Genomic DNA, 16407 nt, shown 5'->3' with positions numbered 1-16407 from the left:
TTAATAGCTCCCACTCTGGGTCTGGTAGAGGCTGGTCAGTTAGATCTGGTCGGCTGGCATACACTGTGTCTATGGTTTCTAAACAATTGTGGATTAAAGTGTCATCCTCAGGTCCATCTGCATTGCTTGGAAGCAGTGTGGCGGGATTCAGGGAGTTAGAAACCTGCAGCTTCACATTAGGATTGTCTAACAGAGCTGCTTGATATTTTCCCATTCGCCCGGCAGTCAACCAAAGTCCACCCTTCTGCTCCAGCAATGTCAAGACCTGATGTGGCACACACACAGTGATGGGCTGACCCAATGTAAACTTCTCTGCCTCATGTAGGAGGTCACAAGTGGCAGCCACAGCACGCAAACATGGAGGCCATCCCTTAGTGGTGTGGTCCAATTGTTTGGACAGATATGCAACGGGCTGCATTTCTGGTCCCAACAATTGGATTAGTACTCCTAGGCCAACACCCTGTCTCTCATGTACATAAAGTTTGAATGGCTTCCTAAGATCTGGAAGCCCTAATGCTGGTGCTGAAATCAACTTTACTTTTATTTCTTCAAAGGCCTTTTGACATTCTGAGGTCCAAGACAAAGGTTCAGAGTCCAGGCCTTTGAGAGCATCGTACAAGGGTTTTGCTATTAATCCAAAGTTAGGAATCCAAATCCTGCAAAACCCAGCCATACCCCAAAATCCACGCAACTGTCGCCGGTTGCTGGGGACTTTAAGGGCTGAAATTACTTGTTTCCTTTCTGTCATCAAGCTCCGTCTGCCTTTCCTAATTTCAAACCCCAAATACATCACCGTTTGTTTACAGATCTGTGCCTTTTGGGGTGACACCTTATAGCCACATTCTGCCAGGTGGTTCAGTACCACTATGGTATTTTCCAGACATGTCAATAATTTGATAAATATAAGGGGAGTTATGACCTGTTGTCTGAACAGCTAACTGTAATTTTTTTTTTATTTTTTTTTTTTATTTATAGAGGCATGTTTTTATTTATTTGTTTGTTTGTTTGTTTGTTTTTTGTTGTTTTTATACATGCACTGGGCACAGTCAGAAGCGTGGGAGGGTGAGAGAATTCACCAGAGCCAGAGCGGGGAGCAGAGCAGGCAGAAGGACCGAAGCACACTGCTGAGGGGAGCAGCGGGCGGCAGGAGAGGTCTGCGCACCATGTGGGACCCTCCTCCGGTGGCAGGGGAGCAGCCGGGGATCGAACCGGCGCCGCAGAGGCCGCGGGCAGCTTCGCAACCCAGCGCTCAACCGCTGCGCCACCGGGGAGGCCCCTAACTGTAATTTTTTTTTAAGAGTTTTTATGGGGATGGCCTCCCATGCAGGGCCTTAATCAGCGCGAGACAAAGCCGGAGGTCCGGCAACGGGAAAAGTAAATGAAAAATCTCCTTACTGGCCTTTCTTGCTGATCCTAAAATGCCACCTAAGGGCCCTTGATGGGCTTTGATATGCTTAGGATTATTATGTAATGCAATTTTAGGTTTGGTAACAACTGGAAAAAGGTTAGCGGGTGGGCGGGAGGGTTTATCATTTTTGAAAGTTAATTTATCTAGCATTTCAGTATATTCATGATCATTAAACTCATTCTCTGACTGGGAAAGGGATTCCTTTGATACGGGAGCAGAGGCTTGAGTGAATAATGACGTGTTTAGATCATTATTGTTTTTAGGATTATCCTGAACTTCATTCTGTTGGCCTTCCCACAATTCTGCCTCAGTGGCATCAATCAACAAATCTCTAATTTGTACCCACAAGGATAAAACCTGTCTCGGAACCTGAGATGGTCCATGAAGGGCATAAAACTCTTTCACTTCTTTTCCTACTTTCTTCCAAGTTTCCAGTGACAAACTACCTTCTTCTGGAAACCACGGGCATACCCGTAATATAAATTTATAAAGTTGCAGTAGAGCTTTCTTATTTTCTTTAATACCTCGTGTTTCAATAATATTTTTTAATATAGATAGAAAAAGATTTTTGTTTTTGGTCTCGTGGTGCTTTTGTTCACTCAAGCAAAGATTTCTTTCAACTGTGCTGTCCGGCCCGTGTCCCTCGCGGGAACTTGCGGAGGCGTCTTAGCTAAGGTCTGTCCGTATAAGTCCCGGACCAGGCTACTCCGAAGAGCAGATGACCGTTATGCCATATGACGTTCCTCCATGGGAATCGCGGGTGCAGCCCACTCAGACTCCGTAGACACGAGGTCGTGGAGCCGTAATCATACACTCTCACACACACACAGCACCACGAGCATTCACTCTTAGAATTCTAAAACTTCTCACTATTTCAAACTGATCATCCTTTATCAGCGAGCTCCGGACGCTCCAGTGAGGATCCTATCCCTGACTGTTTAAAAGAGGGTATTTTAAGGGAATCACATTCACACTCACACACAAGAAGGAAGATAGCTTACCCAACACGATCTCTTCGTTACTCACCTCTTCTTTGGGTGGAAGACACAATGAAATGAAATGAAATGTCGGGGCCCCACGTTCGGGCGCCACCTGCCGCAGACCAGCACAGCAGTAGACGATGAGGCCACCTCAGGGTTGAGAGAAGCGTGCAGGGTGGTCAGGGCGTCGGCGAAAGAAATGACAAACAGACACACTTCAAGAGTGAAAATCTGAGTGTAATTTTCTCTAAATTTGTGACCAGTATATATATGTTTTCCAAAAGCACAGGAATGAATATCAAGGAAATTAGCTTGCTCATGGGCTCAGTCTATCACTATCAGGGAGGTGATCTACATAACAAGCAATGACCATTATAGAAAAAAGAAGGAAGTTTAGAAAGACAAATAAGGGATTAAAGTTTGTAATTCTAGGAAGAGGGATAAGATTTTTAGCATTCTTGTAGTGCTCCTTGGTGGTCATTGTCTTTTGATAAGCTTCTGCCTTTTCAGGGAACTTGCTGCACTTCCTCTGCTTCAGGCTGTTCTCCCACCGCGTGCTGGTTGCCCAGCCAGATCTAGGGACCTTGGCGAAAGCCATTCCTAAAGATCACTGTGGTGGGAGGTGCAGCAGGTATGTAGGGTTTTGCTGTTCTTCCCCTGCGCGCTTGTTGCCCAGCCGGACCTAGGGCCGGTTAGCCCTAAAGGTCACTGCAGGGGAAGGTGCAGCAGAGATAGATTGCATAGCCTTCACCACAGCGTGGAACATACCCCATTGGGTAGAATGGCTGCATCCAGTCTCCATTCACTAACCAGATGGTCGCTTGATCCAGCAGACATCACATGCCTGTGGTTTTACAGAGTTGTCACTGAATCAGTCAAGCATGAATTTTAGGCCTCAGATAGTCCCATGAAGGGCCTAAGTGTACCCTTACAGGTTGTTTGGGCCTTTCTGGTAAACTGTTTGTTGCCTACTGCTCCCTTGGGATTTTGGCTGAACATGATCTTAGATGTATCTTTTCACTTTATGAATCTAACTCCATTGAGCCTTTCCATTTTTGTTGTTAGGGTTTGTAATCGCTCAAATAAGGATGGGCAGTTCAGGTTGCAGATCACACGTGGCACTCTAGCTCCACTAGTGCTCACTAGCAAGCAAGGAAATACTCAGAAGGGTTATACTGGGTGGCAGCTTCTGGAAAATTGCAGTTACAGAATCTTAAGGGACTGGTGTACTCCAGTGGCAATTTCCTGGAGTTTCCTCCCAACTAGTGGGATGAGGGAAGTGGGATAGCGGAGAAACAGGAGGAGTTGCAGAAATCTGCAGTTCCCTCAGGCAAGAAGGTTTCAAAGTTCAGAGGTTCTAAAAGTTGTGCCTGGGCCCATGTTTATTGAATAACTTCCAAGACCTGTGCTGCAAAGGACTTCATTTAAAATAGACTGTTTCTTATGTCATTTCAATTAAAGGGCCCAAGAAAGCACCCATGTTGTTCAGATACCCAGAGAAACTGACTAATAGTTGGATCTCCTTTTGATTATAAGTTGGTGCTTCCAGAGCCTACAGCTTTTCTTTGATCATTTCTGGAACATGTCTTTGGCTTCCCACCCAAGTAGCTCCTAGGAATTACACCTACTCTGCCATGCTGTAGAATTTGATTGGATTTATGTTCAAATTGTTATTACTCATTCCATCAATACTCATTCCATCAATAGCAGGCTATGCCTGCTATGCCTTGAATTTGTCCTTTTTGTGGTACTTACCCTTGTGAGGCACTGATGGTGTTCAGTGTCATACACAGCCAAAATGTTAATGGATTTTGTGTCCTCGGTGATTGGAACCACTGTCAACAGCATCTGAAGTTGTCCCCAAAGGGCCCCATCCACAAAAACCTGTGGATTCCCCTTCCCTGGGTAATTGTACCCTCTCCTAGACCACCCAAAGCCACTGTTATAATTCCACTTTTATAGGAATCTGGAATTATTGTCATTTGACACCTCTGTCTTGTATCCTCAGAAATCACTCCCTGGTATAGGCTCTTGGTTCTTGCTAGTTGACCCATCAGTATTTGTAACAATCTTTTTCTTCCCTTAACTGATCCAGTACTTCCCTGTTTGCACTGTGTCAAGATTTAATCATGGGGCTGTTAGCCACAAGGGGAAGTTGTTAGATCCTTAGGACTACTAACGTTGTCCTTAGGGCACTTGCTTCACTTGAGGTTTCTATAGAGTCTGGCATGGGGCCAAGCCATGGGGGAATGTGCTATCTCCTAACAAGGGAACATGAACCTTAGTTTCAGACCTAAGATTCTCAGCTGCATCCACCCACATATCCTTTAGATTTGCACTTCTGTCTTACATGGCACTGATTTTGGCATAAGAGATTGCACTTTTTTCTTATATAAACCTGATTTGGGCATAAGCAACTGTAGGGGATACAAAGTCTCTTAAAAAATCTGTCACCCTTAAAATTGAGTCCTGGACTTCGTCTTCAATATGATCAAATCTTTATCTGTAGGAGATGCAGCTTTACACTTAGCCTGGTTACTTAACCTGTCAGTTTCTATCTTTAGCACCTCGTGACTCTTAGCAATAACCAACCAGTTCCATATTCCTTATAATTAATATTCACCCTGCTCCCTCAAAGCTAACTAGGCATGTTGTATCAGCTAAGTTTATATCCTTTTTACAAACAAATGCTATCCTATAACAGAACATCAATACAGGGCCCCAGTAATTACGTCTTCTTCATAGTAACCCATCCTTCAAATGATTCAACCACAGAATACATCCCATCATTGAAGCTCGCTTCCTAAGGCTATTTGTGATGCCAACATTTTTAGGTCACATTTTCTAGAAGCCAAGCATGAGTCGGATTCCTATGCTAGTGATACACTGAGGTTATGCTCTCGGGAGAAGCCTATAAGGAAAATAAGATAAAATAGAAAATACACCATAGAACTGTGGTTTCAGAAGTCTTGTTTCAGCATAGTTCTGCATGTTGCTTCGAAGGATAAGTTGTACTTCAGAGATTTTTCTGCCCTGAGTCAAGGTGGTTAGATACCTGTCATTCCATACTGGCTATGGACCTCAACCTAGAGAAAGGAAATGTTAGGAGAGTGGATGCTCGTGGGCCCTGGTGTGTACACCTGTTGAAGAATAACAGCTGCCACACCAAATATGAGAGCACCCAGTGTGTATTTATTGAAGCAACAGGAAAGAACTCCTGACAGCAGGAGGAGTTCTAAGGGAAGATGTGCATTTACTCCAGCCCTGTCTATGACTATATACTATCAGACTTGCTGTTGTCCAGTGTTCTGGACTACTGATTAGGCATTAGGTGGTCGGGAAATTTTGTGGTGGTTGTTTTTCTGTTCCCTAATTATCCTGTAAACAGATCTTACTCTAGGTGGTGGTTAGCTCAGCAACATTTCAGTAAAACACTTCTATTTTCTTGGGAGCTGTTTTGTTCTTCTGTTCCTATATTGTTTAAAATCACTGTCCCATGTCTCAGCCTTTCCTGTTCCCCAAGTTCTCCTAGTCTCAGTTCTTCTCAGAAATAGTATGGAGCAGAGAAACAAGGTGGAGCATAGCTTCCCAGGAATCTCTGCAGATGGTTCCTGTCAACCACAATCAGTTCTCTAGAGAAAGGTGCACACATGAGCCATTAACAGTCAACACAGGAGGAAGTGAGAAAATCAACTTCCTGTATTAGGATAAGGGATCTGGGTGGTGCAGCATCTGTTACAAGTACTTCAGGTTCCTCATATGTGCTAGAGACTTCCAACAAATATTTCATTAAGTAGTGTGCTAGAGCTGCCATGAATCAGCTTGCTTTGCTAAGATGAATTCAATGACATCTCATTGGTAGCTTGAAAAATTCTGTTAGATATACATCATAGAAATCTGCGAACGGGGCCTCCCCAGTGGCGCAGCAGTTGAGCGCTGGGTTGTGAAGCTGCCTGTGGCCTCTGCAATGCCGGGTTGATCCCCGGCCATCGGCGAGGGTCCCACATGGCACACAGATCTCTCCTGCCATGCCCACTGCTCCCCATAGCAGTGTACTTCGTCAGTCTGCCCGTTCTGTTCTTTGCTCTGGCTCTGGTGAATTCTCTCACTCTCCCATGCTTCTGACTATACCCAATGCTTGTATAAATAAATAAATAAACTTAAAAAAAAAAAAACTGCAAATGCAGCAATTCAGGAAAATATTCCCCGAGGCTTGTTAAAACTTTTACAGGCCTACCCCTACTTTTAATCCTTAAAAGAATCATAGGAAGTTGGTATCATTTTACAAACTAGAAAACTAAGCGTCCAAATAATTAATGTATCTGCCATTTCTCATGTAGCTAATAAGTTACAGAATTAGAAATAAAATCTAGTTTTGTCTGATTCCAGAACTTCGATCCCATTGTCAGAGCAGATTGCTTCTTTGTGAACATAGAAACTTTTATTTATTCATTTGTTTATATTTTACACCATTGTTATTTTGTACAATATGTGCTTTCTCCTCTCAGGTGTAGTCCCCATAATTTTCCCACCAGCAATTCACCTGTGCACCATCACCATAGTCCCTTGTGCTTCTCCCTCCCGTTTTGATCCCTCTCCTTCCCGCTCCCCTGTAAAATGTCTCTGATTTATAGTTGCCTATTTTGTTTATTATATTTTTCCTGATCCCTCCTTTGGTTCCCCTATATTCATCCTGTAAGTGAAGCCATCCAATATTTTTCTTTTTCCTTCTGGCTTATTTCACTGAGCAGCTCCAGCTTCCAGCTCCATCCAAGTTGCTGCAAATGGCATGAGTTTATCTTTTTTAATTGCTGAATAATATTCCATCTATATATACCACATCTTCTTGATGCAGTCATCTATTTTTGGACATTAGAAACTTAACTCTCCTTTGAATCCTTAGAGAGTTGGCTGAATTTCTATGTGATCTTGAATGCACTTTGAATACCACATCTTCTCCAAGTTAATGTCTTTACTACAGATATTCTACTAGTAAACAGCAGCACTAGGCCATTTCACTCCAGTGTTTTGCCTCTATTACATCTGTTTTCTAAATTTCTCTTTCCGAAATGTAAGTCACCCAGTACATACTTGTTCAATGAATAAACATTGACCCTTTAATATGAAATTAGGTTTTTCTACAAGATTGTTCAGCAGTTACATGAAGGACAAATTAGCATATCCTTCACTAATCATAGCTTAAAGATTCTCTCGAAATACCACAGTAGAGTGTAGGAAATAATCCATGTTGAATCAGAATTGATGCTGTTTGAAAAGGTATACCTTACTCTCAAGTCACTAAGGGGTTTTCAGTGCATTTTTAATTGATTATTAGTAAACACAGACTATACAATTGCTCATTTTCACCCTATGTTACATTACAGTGGCAATAAATAGAAGTGAATTAAATGATTTAGGAAAATTACTTTCTACAGACTTGACAGTCTTAATACAGACTTGAAAAATCTTTTCAACCTTTGTAGCATGGAATTGACTGCTTCTGTTGTGTTTTTATTTGTATTTCTAAAGCAAGGAGAAGTCAGGCTGAAGTGTTTGAAAGCTCTACAGAGTCTATATACCAACAGAGAATTATTCCCCAAATTGGAGCTATTCACTAACCGTTTCAAGGTAAGCATTAAGAATATGTGGCTTATTTTATTTTTCACTTTAAAAAGGCTACTTGTGGGCCTCCCCGGTGGCGCAGCGGTTGAGCGCTGGGTTGTGAAGCTGCCCGGGGCCTCTGCGGCGCCCGTTCGATCCCCAGCTGCTCCCCGGCCACCAGAGGAGGGTCCCGCATGGCACGCAGACCTCTCCTGCCGCCCGCTGCTCCCCTCAGCAGTGTACTTCGGTCCTTCTGCCTGCTCTGCTCCCCGCTCTGGCTCTGGTGAATTCTCTCACCCTCCCGCGCTTCTGACTGTACTAAACAAAAACAAACAAAACAAATAAATATATAAATAAATAAAAACATGCCTCTATTAAAAAAAAAAAGGCTACTTGTAGCTATTTTAGTTACTGCATTACCATAACAAATATTTAGTTCACACTCCTACATATTCTTTAAGTAAACCTTATATAAAATGAATGAATCTCTGCTTTACAAAAGATGTACTAGGTTCTTTCATATTTTTGTCTTTGACAGAAGACTCCTTGGCTTTAAAAAACATGATTTTCTTTATTTACAGCTTTTAATAATTATATTAATTTTGCAAGTTAGTTTATCACCATATAGGGAATACCAGTTGATGAGAAAAAATTTAGATTATAAATATTTATACTAACAATCTTCTTTGTGGAGTAGGATATGATAATGTGGTTTCAAGAATTTTAGAAAAGCTTTCCATTTTGAAATGAAAGTCTTTAATGCACCCTCCCAAAGACGTTATATTCGGTATGTACCAACTTATTTTCTGCTCTTGATTGGTTTGATTTACAACTTTTTTCAGGATCGCATTGTATCAATGACACTTGATAAAGAATATGATGTTGCTGTGGAGGCTATTCGATTGGTCACTCTGATACTTCAGTAAGTATATTTGTTACTGTTTTGTTTTAATTTTCTTTTTCCCAACATTATTGATGTACTTCACTTATATAACCTTAATGTGTAGTCTTACAACTTTCTTCTTTTACATTTTAATGTTAGGTTTAAAACAAAATTTTTTTTTAATTTTTTTTTTAATTTTCTGTTCTCATTTTGGTTTTTGTTCTCATTTTGACTGTTAAACCTGTTTGCTTCATGTAAAAGTTGTTTTATGCAGACCAGAAGAAATTATCAGTGATGATAATATGCCTTCCTATTGGGAAAAAACAAAGCAGAAAGAAGGCTTCAAAAGGAAGAATGCGATAGATTCAAAAGCGATAGATTTTTCTAGTCTCATTTGGAATAATATTGAACTAAGAGAAAGGAAATAGGGTCTTAAACTGTATCATTCATAATCGTAGAGATTTTAAAGTAGTTTTATCTCCAGAACTCTGACTAAAAACTAGGAAAAATCTATGTTAACGAATGTACATGGTAGCAAAATAATTGCAAATACTCTTCTTCCTACTCTTTGATACATCTATCACTGCCAAATATCTGCTGGGGTCTATTGTTTTTATTCAGAATACAACTGCTTTAGTATCATGCTCTTCATTATTGTAACTTTGTAACATAGTATATGTTATATGTTATAAATATAGCCTCCTCTTTCTTGGTGGTTCCTTCTGCTTTTCCTTTCTTTTTAAAATTCATTTTAAAAATCCCCCTTTTCAAGTGTATGTGTCGAATTCCTCAAAACTTTTGATTCAGATTTTAAATATTAGAACTGCATTGACTTATAAACTTAAGAGACTGGCATTTTTTACAATTATTTATCATTTATGCCTGGAAATGGTATAGTTATTCACATTTCATTAAGTCTTTAAACAGTGTTTATTGTGCTGTTATACCTTATTTATTAGGTTAGCACTTTATTTTTTTACTGTTACCTGATTGGTATTTAATGTAATTTTCTACTTGGTCATACTAAGATAGAGAAACCTTTAATTTTTATGCTGGTTTTCTGTGTGCAACCTATTAGAATTCTTAGGCGTTTTTGATGATTTGCTGATTCTGCCAATTACTGTGTGGATTAGCATATCCTCTCCCAACACTTTGTTTTTTCTTCTCTTTTCCTACCCTTGTAACTTTTGTTTCATTCTCTTGTCAAAATGTCGTTGGTAGAAGGGTTTTTTGTCTTCTTGTAGGAAGTCTTCTAAAGTTCTTTGTTTCTATGATAGGTTTTTTTATCTATAATGGAAGTTCCTTTATATTAGGAGTTTTCTGGGATTTTCCAATTTTCTTTCATCCATTGATGAATCCGAATCAGACTAGTAGATTTGTCTAATGGTAAATAAGCCACCCTTGCATTTCTAGAATAAATCTTGTTTCAACATATTCCTACTGTATTTTGCTTAAATACAGTATTATTTTTACTATCATAAGACTTTTACATTGGTGTTCTGTAAATGTGATAATTTTTCCTTGTCCTTTATCCAACTTCAAAATAAAGGTAATATTCTCTTTGTGAAATACCTTCATTCATTCCTTGCCCTTTTTCTGTCTGGAAAACAGTTTTATAAGAGAAATTAATTCTTCCTTGAAATTTTAAGAGAATTGTTTTATTAAAAACATGTCAGTTTTGGGCCTCCCCGGTGGCGCAGCGGTTGAGCGCTGGGTTGCAAAGCTGCCCGCAGCCTCTGCAGCACCGGTTCGATCCCCAGCTGCTCCCCGGCCACCGGAGGAGGGTCCCACATGGCGCGCAGACCTCTCCTGCCGCCCGCTGCTCCCCTCAGCAGTGTATTCGGTCCTTCTGCCTGCTCTGCTCCCCGCTCTGACTCTGGTGAATTCTCTCACCCTCCCGCGCTCCTGACTGTACCCAGTGCATGTATAAAACAAAACAAGCAAACAAATAAATAAATAAATAAAACATGCCTTAAAAAAAAAAAAGTCAGTTTTACTTTCTTCTAAAAAGTATATTAATATTATGACCATTTTCAAATGTATTATTTTGTAGTTCATGATTGTTTCATGCTATTTTTATGACTTCATAGAACTCTTAATTCTTTTATTCCTCTTTTCAATTCTCTATTTTATTTGTATTTTTTTCTTGATCAGCTGTGTTACAGGTTTGTCCATCTTGTTACTCTTTTCAAAGAGCTGGCTTCTTTTGGCTCATTCATTTATTTTCTAATAATCATATTTAAAGTAATATACCTTTACTACTGGTCTCTAAAAACGTGTGCATGTATTTTCATAGACATTAACAATAAATATTTTGATTGCCTTTATGATTTTCAGTTTAATCATCGGTTATTCAATAGTATGTTTTTGTTTATGCCATATATCAGATTTTTTTGTAAACAGTCCTTTCTGTTTTATTGTATTATATGAATGTGTTCTGAATGATTGGTTAATTTTCTAAATATTTTTAAGAATAATTTGTCTATATTGTGTTTTTTAATTTATATGTATAATCATTACTTTGAATTTATATACTGTATCATTCAAATTATATCTTTGCTAATTTCTTGTTCACTCTTTACAAGAAATGTGTTACGCTCTCCTACTACCGTAGTTGACTTGTATTTCTTTAAAGGTTGTTGTTTGGTATCTATGTGTTCATTTTTTGTACATCTAAGAGTGCTCATTTTGTTTGACATACCATTCTTGGCATTTTTGAGGAGATTTTTTTTCCTTTTTAAATCTATTTAAAAATATTAGTTCTCCTAGTTACATTTCCTTATAATTTTCACAAGCCTATCAGTATCTTTCCCCTGAATAAAATATGTACACTGACATTCCACCTACCTAAAGATTTATATTGTTAAGGGTATACTTTTTTGTTTTTTGCCTCTTTATTTATTTTAATACTTAACCTTAAAGAAGAGTAAACTTTCCTGCGATATTTCTTCTTCCCTCATTTCCAGAACAGTAATCTCATAGACTCCTCCAAGGTTATCTTTTCCTGCTAGTTTACTTAACAGTGCGTTCATCTAAAACTTTGCTTGGCAAAAATATTCACTTTCATCAAGATTTAAAAAATGATTTGTCTTTTTTGAGAAGTATTTTTGAGGTTCTCTTCCGCATTGCATTGGAATAAATACGGGCAGAACATGTCTGATTTAAAAGGAATTGTATGATGCTCCACCCATGTCAAATATTGATCCTTTTGTGGATTCCTCAGAGAGCTTCCCTGACTGTAGAAATTTGACTATAATTCTTCAGAGTAGGGCCTCCCCTGGTGGCGCAGCGGTTGAGCGCTGGACTGTGAAGCTGCCCGAAGCCTCTGCAGCACTAGTTCGATCCCCAGCTGCAGGCAAGGCTCCCACATGTCGCAAAAGACCTCTCCTGCTGCACCCGCTGCTCCCCTCAGCAGTGTTTTTCATTGGTCTGTCTGTTCTGTTCCCCGTTCTGGCTCTAGTGAATTCTCTCATCCTCTCTCACTTCTGACTATACCCAGTACTTGTATAAATAAATAAATAAATCTGGACCTACTAAACATAGAGCTTCCATATGATCCAGCAATTCCACTCCTAGGTATTTACCCAAAGGACACAGAAACATCAATTCCGAAGAACACCTGCACCCCTATGTTTATAGCAGCACTGTTTACAATAGCTAAGCTTTGGAAACAACCCAAATGCCCAAAAATAGATGACTGGATCAAGAAGATGTGGTCAATATACACCATGGAATATTACTCAGCACTCAAAAAAGATAAACACATGCAATTTGCAGCAACATGGATGGCGCTGGAAGGGATCATGCTCAGCGAAATAAGCCAAAAAGAAAAAGAAAAATACCGAATGGTCTCACTCATAGCAGGAATCTAGAAAACTTAAATAAGGGACCAGGAAAATGAATAACTATAAGAAAGTGAAAATCAGAATCAACAAAAAACTATGAAACAGAGAAACTTTTGGTGGGGTGGGGGGCGGGAGGGGAGGGATTGGGATCAGAATGGGGGGGGGGGTTGCAATTGTATGGGGAATATAAAAATAAAATTTATTAAAAAAAAAGAAGAAAAGACAATAAAAATAATTAGATTTGTCTGACATCCTCCAAAAATAAATAAATAAATAGATAGATAGATAAATAAATAAATCATTAAAAGAAAAAAATTCTCCAGAGTAGACAGTGCTTCCTCACTATTCACTTAGTTATTCAATCTCTGGCTTTTAGGTTTCTTCTGTTGAAATTGCTTACTAGGTCTATAGGTAGTCTTGTTGGGCAAAGTCTTTTAAAACCTCAGCTGGCGCTCCTTAAGTAGTCCCTATCTGGCCTCCAGGAAGCATGGACCATTTACGGATGATGGAGGAAGTTTGACTCATTCTCCATGTACCCTCTCATTAACCTACTACCATGAGTTACTCCAGCAGTCAGCCTTTCACACTTAGACCTTTTTAATCCCTACACCAGGTACCACTTCCTAAACTTCCTCACAGTTGTAAGGGATGTATATGAATTTTTTTAGTGGTTCTCAGAAAGTTAGTGCAGTTTGACTTGGGGAGGTTTTAGAGTACCATAACACTCTGACATCTTTCTCTTGAAGGAAATCCACTTTACTCATTATATGGCTCAGTTCCCTTATTTCTATTTATATGTTATTTTGGTATGAGGTACAGATCACAGAACCAGCTTTCCAGTGTCTTACAGCATTTGCACGAAATGATCTGACTTTATTTTTCTTGGCTTGTTGGATCTCTACCAAAATTTGCCAGAACAACAGGTATTAAAAGGCACCTGTATTAAAAGAAATAACAGTTTTTATGAAGTCATAAAAATACTATAGCCATGTAACATTCTGTTTTATTTCCTTCGGGTTTTTATTTTTCCTATCTGTTAGTTCTCCTTTTGATAAAAATTATTTCATTTTCTTATCAACTTGGATTCTTGAGGTGTCTTGTTAAAAAAATTTTTTTTTATCAGTTTAACTTTCTGCTGAAGGCAAAGCTAACTAAGCTGATAACATAATTGGGTGAAGGAGTTAAAACAGGCCTTACCTTTGTGCCCGTTCTTATACTTAGGGATATGAATTGGGCATGGGAAAAGACACTTCTACTTCAGGATACAAAATCTCTGCTTATAATTTTTAACCCTCCCCTCCCTTCCAGTCTTACTGCCTCCTTATAACTCCCAGGATATGGAAGGGAACATATTAGGGAGAGTAATTTATAAGCTAGCCAGCTAGATGATTATCTATTATATAGATTATCAGGAAATGTTAATTTCCTGATGCCTATTGGTTCTAACCACAACCATGTTGTTACTCATATGACACTGGCTACTGCTTTTACTTCACAGTAGAATTAGAATGGCCTTTGTTAACATGGGGGAGTGGGGTAGGGGAGGGAAGTAGTTTGTAAAATGCTTTTAACCTATTTCCCATCCTTGGTATCTAGCACTTTTTCATTCAGAACTGCAGTTTCTCCCTTATATTTGGTACAACTCTCTTTTTCTGCAAAGGTCGCTCTGATTTTATTTGACAGATCCTCTGCCGGCTCCTAATTTCTGAGGCATCACCAGGATTGAATTTTAGGGAATGAATTTGTACCCCTACAGCTTTTTAAAAACTCATTAAACCCATAAATTCCATATTTAATCCAGTTGTTAATATATTATCATATCAGACACTTTTAAGTGTATTAAGTCAGGAAATGGATATCCCTCTTTTGGGGAAAAAAAGTACTTTCAGGCAAACTGACTTAAACTTTTAAGAATACATTTATGGAAAAGGGAAATTTGTGTTAGTAAAGGAATAGTTGTAACTACTGAAATCATTATATAGAAAGAAGATTAATATAATGTGGTGATAAAGTATAATTTAAAGTAACTGTTCTGGAAAGAACAGTTACATAGCATAACAAAAATTTAACAATGAAACAGGAACAGATACAGTCTAAGAAAATATCAATGGAAATCTTATGCATAAAGAACTTGCACTAATTGGGCAAATATATATTCCAAGATATAAATAATCATCTGTGGGTATGTGTGGGAAGAATTGTGGACATTTCTCTTATTTACTTATTTTATCTCTATTTTCTTATTTTAATATAATAAATAGCATATTTTATAAAGAGAAATACTAGTTTCAAAGTAGAGATAAAAATGAAAACAATATCCCTTTAACTTTTTTAATGAGCTTTACAAAATCTCAATAAAAGTATAGTTGAAAGTAAACATTTGTTTAGACTCAGTTATTTTCTTGACTTTTTTTCAGTGGAAGTGAGGAAGCTCTTTCCAATGAAGATTGTGAAAATGTTTACCACTTAGTGTACTCCGCACATCGCCCTGTTGCTGTAGCAGCTGGAGAGTTCCTTCACAAAAAGTGAGTTAATTATCTTTCAAAATAGGTTCCATTTTTGTTTTTATTTTGTTGCCTTAGAGTTAGTAAAAGTGAGTAATAGTGACTGCAAACAGTGCTAGAAATGACCATTTCAAAGTCTGGGGGCAGTAATATATGCACAGCGTATGTGCACATCATGAACCACAGCCCTACTAATGATGTCCCTGGTTATGTATTCCTTTCCTTGAAATCTAGAAACATGGTTCTGGGGTATGAGTGGGGATTGGTAAAGTACATGAAGATATAAAAACATCCAAGGTAATTGATACTTTCATTTAATGTTTTTTTCCCCTTGTAAATTCTGAGTTCTAAGCTTAAACATCTTAGTATTTGTAATTTCTATTCACTCTCAAGATACTTCACAGCTTTTCATCTTTCTTTTGCATTCTTTCCATTGGTGCGAGGGTTATTTGAATTAGTAATATATAGTGGTTCTGGAAAGTGTGTATATACAGGAACTTCTCTGGTGGCACAAGGGCTTAAGTCTCAGCACTGTCAAGCTGTCACCAGCCACTGCAGCATGAGTTCAGTCCCTGGCCAGGGAGCTAACACACAGCACAGCAGACCTTTTCTGTCTCACCTGCTGCTCCTGTCAGCAGTGTATTTCAGTAGATCTGCCTGTCCTGCTTCCCACTCTATCTCTGGTGAATCCTCTCAGCCCCTGCACCTCTGGCTTAAACCGCAGTTCTTATATGCATATATAAATAAATCTTTATTTTATTTTTATATTTTTTAAAGGCTAACAAAAGGTTTATTTACAAGGGAAGGGGAATGAGGAAATGTACAACTCATGGAGAAAAGAGGGAGATAAATTCTTAAATGTGTCCTACCCATTCCGCCAATCTGGAATCCCAAATGACCCACCGAGACCAAACCTGCCTGGCCAAGAGCACAAGCCAAGTGTGCCCGACCCTACTAACATGGCTGGTTTTTATTTACAAACAGAGAAAATGGCTGCTTAACTCTGCCCTTAGGTCCTTGCCACTTCCCTTTGGGGATCCTGGGATTTGTAGTTCCCGGTGTCTTAATGGAATGGGGGTGGCATCCACAAAGCCTGTATGGAATTAGCTTCACTTTATGCCATTTCCATGGTATTGAAGATCAAATGTATGGATGCTGGGGTACAGTCTCAGATGAAAATTTTTCT

General features: G+C 39.0%; 1 protein-coding gene across 1 annotated transcript in view; it reads left to right on the top strand.

Moving 5' to 3' along the window:
- The window catches only part of STAG1 (STAG1 cohesin complex component), a gene marked incomplete at both ends in the record, with an annotated part of 263904 nt that overhangs the window by 161961 nt on the left and 85536 nt on the right, over positions 1–16407 (top strand). Inside the window, 3 exons of the mRNA XM_084232404.1 lie at positions 7918–8016; positions 8832–8911; positions 15135–15242. Coding sequence (XP_084088530.1) covers positions 7918–8016; positions 8832–8911; positions 15135–15242 — 287 coding nt within the window. The remainder of the gene's footprint in view (positions 1–7917; positions 8017–8831; positions 8912–15134; positions 15243–16407) is intronic.

This window comes from Talpa europaea (assembly GCF_964194135.1).
Source record: "Talpa europaea genome assembly, chromosome: 4".
NCBI classification, from domain to species: domain Eukaryota; kingdom Metazoa; phylum Chordata; class Mammalia; order Eulipotyphla; family Talpidae; genus Talpa; species Talpa europaea.
Note: the sequence above shows the minus strand (reverse complement) of the source record. Positions and strands in the feature narration are given on the sequence as shown.